The 6000-nt window shown below is 50.4% G+C and overlaps 1 protein-coding gene across 3 annotated transcripts in view; it reads right to left on the bottom strand.

Moving 5' to 3' along the window:
* Positions 1-399: 399 nt before the first annotated feature.
* The window catches only part of LOC144374171 (uncharacterized), a 77884-nt gene continuing 72283 nt past the window's right edge, over positions 400-6000 (bottom strand). For all 3 annotated transcript variants that reach the window (XM_078037100.1, XM_078037099.1, XM_078037098.1), the window contains 4 exons: positions 4037-4137; positions 3754-3870; positions 2666-2780; positions 400-771 (listed from right to left, as the gene is read on the bottom strand). In XM_078037100.1, the coding sequence (XP_077893226.1) occupies positions 566-771; positions 2666-2780; positions 3754-3870; positions 4037-4137 (539 nt within the window). In that variant the 3' untranslated portion in view covers positions 400-565. The remainder of the gene's footprint in view (positions 772-2665; positions 2781-3753; positions 3871-4036; positions 4138-6000) is intronic.

Here is a 6000-nt window from a genome sequence, read left to right as displayed (position 1 = left end):
ATTCCAAGCTCTTCTCAGCAATCACATTCAGAGCACAGTTTTGGCCCAATAGAAAAAGGGTCCTAGCAAGAGGGTCCCACACCTACGATCACCTTCATAAGGTAGCTTCCCATCTTCTGTGTGGAAGTGGGTTTCTCCTTGGCCCTTATGCTGTAGAGGAGACCACTAGGAGCTAAGCTTCATGCAGGACCATCTGACCCGGACTTTTTGCAAGCCCTATGAAGCCCTCACACAAGCTCAAATGCTACAGGACTCTGCAGACCAGTCCATGCAACAGTAGACATTCATTCATTGTCTAGAGTCTACAGGTTCCTAAATGCATGGCATTCATTATCATCAAATGCACAATTTTGATCAAAAACCATCACAGTAGATCAGGTAACAAATCATCACAGTAGATCAGGTAACAAAAACATATATATTTTAAAATAATAATATATTAATGGGAACAACAAATACAGGATAGAGTAACAACTGTGTTACTAAACAAGGTCAAAGACAATGGCAAACTATAGATTCAAACTTTGAAGCAAATAGTAATCAATGTAAATATTCCTGGGCTGCCTCAGCCCCGCCCAGGCACACAGCAGCAGAATGGTTTTGCAAGCATCCTCAGGAGGGCTGGAGCCTTCTTTGCAGGACGAGAGGGAGGTTGAGGCTGGATCCACTCATCATTCTTTTGGGAGAGGCTCCTTTTCCTCAGCACGAAGTTGGGTTTCGTGTGAGGGTTCTTTGCGTAAAATACGTTGGCCTGCGCTGGAATCCTCAGCTCTGGGGAGAGAGGGGTGTACAAAATAAGGTGGCTCAGGAGGTGCTCCCTGGGACACCCCAACATCTGAGAGCCTGTGCCAGAAACGAACTGAGCCACACACCTGAGAGCTCTCCAATTCAGCACCAATACCAACAAGACAGCCTCCACAGTCCTCCCTGAGGAAGAACTAGGCAGAGCACTTCAACAGACCTAATGTCTGTTCCTACCAAAGGCTTTGGACTCCAAAACATCCCAGGTCCTCTTGCATCTGCCAAAGCACACCACTAGGGTTTGCATCTGAAATCTCCCACAAAAGTGCCGAAGATTCAGACCCCACATGAGCCATCTTCACAGGTGGGTTTGGAAGGAAGCATTGGATGGTGAGTGCTCTGATGTCAACATGAAATTCTCATTCAAGATGAATACACTACTGGGAGGTGGGAGGGACTGGAAGAAAGGTTGAGCATGCTTGGAGGAAGACCTAAACAGGAGTGCGCCCTGGGCACCAGTACCTTGTCCCTGTTGGCTCCACTGAATCCTCATTCTCCAAGTAGAGGTCCTCCTTCTCCTCTCCGTCTTTCTCTCTCTCCCTCTCTCCCAGCCTTGTTCTCTCTCTCCCAGTCTATGCCTTTGTGGCAAGGGCTGAGGAGCTCTCCACTGCCACACACTAGAGCTTTATGGACAGCCTCAGTGCACAACCAAAGAGAAAGTTGTGAAACCCAGAGAAAAGGCCTAGGATTTTCAAGTATGGCTACGGTGAGGACAGGCTGACCAGCACGGATACCACATTAGAGCCACGCTTCTGCGTTGGTGGAGCCTGCTTCCATGTGAACCAGGCTTCTGAGAATGGAGGCCACATTCCAAATGCTGCCCTCCTGAGAACAATGATTCCAAAGACCAGCAAAGGGACTGCTTCCCTCCGACATGGTGTATGGCCCAGTGGTGCCATGACCCCGAGTGGGGGAATACAACAGCCAGCTTCTCCTTCCTCTGAACACCTCTTTCCTGTCGCCCTCCTCTAACCTAGAGCCTGTTCTCCATCCCTTCTGGGTTGGATGTGGGGATCTCTGCTATGAATTTCTTAGGCTACCAAGGCCCCAGACAGACTTCCTCTTCCGTAGACTCTACTAACCTAACAGAAGGTTAAGATAGGAGACAAGTGATCCTAGAACTCATTGGGATGGTGGTCTTCAGCGTACATAGGCTGGGATAATGGCTGCTGAGGTGTTTGGCTCACAAAAGCCAACCAACCAACCAATGAAAAAGCGCTGACATTATTATCAGATGAGCTCTGTGGCTACGTGCTCAGGAAGCCCTCATCTGACTCTAGTTAGGGATCATAACCTGGCTATTGGGATCACTCCTTGGCTAGTGGACTCAGGTGCGGAAGACCATGGAATTGATGCAAAAACAGATGATTCAAGCTGTCTCCCAGGCTGTGTTTTCTTCCCAATTTCATCCTGTTACTGCTTGCTAGAATCTTGGCAATGCTCTGCCCAGGCAGTGGTTTTCTGGTCACACAGAAGGCTTTCAATCCTACTGCTTCAGTCCACAAAATGCCAGTTCCATCTTTAGCCCATGCATTCCCATGTTCCTCTGAAACCACTCCTATCTCAGACCACAGAACCATACTGCTCCTGGAAAGAGGCTTTCCTCCTCACTCCTCAATGATGTCAGCTTTGCATGCGTCTTCATGTCCTGGGCAGGGCACCTGGTGGGGAGCCGCACTAGCCACTGGGGTATACCAAAACACCTGGAGAGCTTACACCAGCAGAAGTGCAGTTGGCTTTGTGCACGAGCCCAACACACCCTGTTGGAGTGTTCTTGGGGGTCAGAGACTGCTCTTTGGTGCTAAGAGTTGACCTGAGTCCACATCCTGACCCTTGCTCTCTGTCATCTGATTGTCCCACTTACTCTGACGGTGAGAGATGATTTGGCCCAGCTCATATTCCTCCGGCTTCTCCTGAGTAAGCAAGTGTAGCTCGAGGGCCCTGCGGATGACGACAGGAGCCCGATCGTGGCAGGTCACCTGGAGCAGCATGGAAGACAGGCCTTCAGGAAATGGGCCTTGAAGTGACTACTCAAGGACAGTGGGCAGGGGCATTCTGGAGGCACCTCCACTCTAAATACAAGGGCAACATCCATGACCCTACTACCTGAGGCTGACCTCCTGCTCATTGCGTGGGCTCTTCCCATAGGCTACTAGCCCAATCCTTGTACATAGGACTTCCTGGACCTGCCATTGCTCTTTGTGGAGCTGCACTTCTCTCCAAGTGAAAGGACCCCACTACCTGCATACAGATGCAATCTCATCCCACAAGTTGGGAGGAATGGGACAATAGCCTCCAAGATCCCAGGTCTGCCCGAGGATGCAGGCGGCATTGGGAATGGCCTAGGCACAAAACCTAGAGGCTTTGGTCTGGATTGCCAGGGCCCAAATCAGACCCAGGAACATGACCACACTCAGGAGTGATGAAAGATAGCCATGAGAGCTCCTGGCCTCCAGAGGCTCAGTGCTGGCTGGGGTGTACGAGGGCACCTGTTCCGCCAAGGGTGGACATTGGGTTACCTGGACATTTAGTGTGCTTGCTCCACATCCATACTGACTCTGCAGAGAGACCCTCTCAGCTCCTTGTTCAAGGAACATGCAGAACCTCATACTGGTGTCCTGCTCCATAGAGGCCAGCATCCCATACAGAGGAACCTGCAACCTAGGTCCTGGCCTGTTCTCATCTGTCACCCATACCTGCCTCTGCCCTTCTGGACTGCATGCTGCCACCTGACACACAGACTCCCTCAGACATGGCGGTGGACAAGCTGCTGCTCTCCCTCATCTCAGCTCCAGCCCTTCACACTGACCTCTTCCTTCTTGATTCCCATCTATCCTCCTGATCATCCAGAAGCTCCAAATCAAGAGGGCATGAGTAGTCCATGGTATTGGACCAGTGTCTGCTCCCCACCCAGGTGTAAGCACCAGGGGACATTCCTGCTCCCAGGCTTACCAAAACATTCTTGGCCATCTTTGGACTTTGTGTTTCTAAGTGGACACGAATTAAGCAGGTGTCTCCCACCTGCCTTTGGGAAAGCGGCCTGGAGGACTTGCAGGTTGATTCTGAGAACTGTGGGGGATGGAACATCAGCAAACCCAGAAACAGAAAGCCACCCCAGCCTGTCAGTTGGCTCTATGGGCTTCTAGCACATATGTCCAGGTGCTCAGGCTTCTCATTTCCCCAGGTGGGAGTGGAATGGCAGCACAAGTACAGCTTGAATAAGGTAGGTGTTTACCTCCTTTCCCTTGACCTCGCGGCGTTTCCTCACGATGAAATAATATTTGATTTGTGGATTCATGGACAGATACATCAGTGAGTGGTCAGGGACCTTGATTTCTGCAGAGCAAAGTGGAGAGAATTGTTAGGTGGCACTCAAGGATTAGACCACAAAACACCCACAACCCCTGAGAGTCTCCGTCAGGGCGAGCCTGCACCAGAATTGAGAGCCCTCCTATCCAGCTACAGTGCCACCAAAGACTCCCTCAGTGATTCTTCCCTGGAGAAGATGATGTACAGGATTCTAAACCAAAAGAGCACCTGGCAATGGAAACAGCACCTTGGGCCCAGAACTTCTCAGTGCAGGTTGGATCTGCCAAAGGGACACTGCTAGGATCTGCATCAGGATTGGCAAAGGCTCCTGTGCTTAGGCCTTTCTCCCCAGGGCAGCCATGCTCACACATGGGCATTCAGGGAAGCGTTGGATGGTGGGGGAATTCATCCCCTTGCCCTGGATGAATCCACTCATGGATGAATACACGGAGGGGAGGTGGTATCCATCAGAGGTGTGTTGGGCATGGACATGGGAGGACTTGAGCAGGGTGGTGCCCTGGAGAACTCTATTGTTTTCTAGGATCGCTCTCCTTCCCCTTGTTTCTCATCAGGAGCTGTCTGCTTGGTACTTCTATTCTGGTTCTTGTTCTACTTCTGGCTCTTCTTTCTGTCCTGCATCTTCTTGTAGTTCTTTCTGGGTCTTTTTCTTGTTCTTACATGATTCCTTCTTGTTCTTCTTCTTGTGTATCTCCCTCCACCCTTCCTTCTGTTCACCTCCTTCTTTTTCTTCTTCTGCCTCCTGCTCTTTATCGTGTGATCCTATCCCCACTCAGGAGTGTCTCTTTCTCCTCCTCCTCCTTCTCCTTCTTTCTCTGGCAATGGTGGGGCGTCCTGAGGAGTTCAAATCTATCACACTCTTCTGCCCAGATGCAGCCTCTGTTCAGTAGTCCAAGATGAAATCAGTTCTCAATCAATGGCCAGGAGTGAAACCAAGACCGAAGACAAGTGACTTCCTTTCTTTGTCATTGTCACAGTCAGGAAAGACTGAATAACAGACACCGCATTCTGGATAGGCTTCTACCTGTGGTAGTCAGCACCTCATCTGGACCAGGATTGCTAAAATAGATTCCACCTCCATAAAGCTTCCCCAATGAAAACAAGGTTTCCAAAATCTAGGAGAGGGCCAGCATCACTGCCACCCTCCTGCCATAAGGCATAGATGCCATCACACCTAGTGGGTTCCAGGCCCCCCGTAGTCCTCCCTTTTGACGTCTGTTACACACAAACCTCCCCTGGTCTGGAGCCTGCTCTCAACTGATGTTTGGGTTGAAAGTCTGTTTCTGAAATCACCTTTGTAGATTCTCGGTTTGGTAATTCCTTTTGACTGGCTTATTTTTTTACTAGGGATAAAACCAGAGGCACTTAAGCACTGAGACCATTCCCAGGCCTTTTGACTTGGGTACAGGGTCTCCCTAAGTTTCTGAGGCTGTTTGGAAATCCCCATCCCCATGCACTGCCTCCCAAGTCCCTGAGATTCGCAGACACTGCCCCTTGCCCAGCTCCTTGCACCTCAGTCTTCCTCATGTGTGAGACAGAGCCAACTCAAATGAGGCGGTGTGTGAAAATGGGAAAACTCACTTACGTGCCCGACAGATGGTGGGTTCTACTGTAGACAGGCTGGGATGGTGGAGGCTAGGAGTGTCGGGCTCACAAGAAAGGAAAGAGCACTGGCATTGTGGACAGCTCAGCATTGTGGCCTCTGTTCTTCAGATGCCCTTCTTTGTTGCTGGAAGGAATAATAACCTGGCCATTCTGATATCTCCAGGAGATGGGCACCCAGGCACAGAGGACTTGGAATTGTTCCAAAAAGAACCCAAACAGGCTGTCCCCTGGCCTTGACTTCCTCTTCACTGAGTGCTGTTCCCAGTT

This window comes from Ictidomys tridecemlineatus, unplaced genomic scaffold, assembly GCF_052094955.1.
Source record: "Ictidomys tridecemlineatus isolate mIctTri1 unplaced genomic scaffold, mIctTri1.hap1 Scaffold_601, whole genome shotgun sequence".
In the NCBI taxonomy this organism is placed as follows: domain Eukaryota; kingdom Metazoa; phylum Chordata; class Mammalia; order Rodentia; family Sciuridae; genus Ictidomys; species Ictidomys tridecemlineatus.
This window is presented reverse-complemented; position numbering and strand designations above follow the sequence as displayed.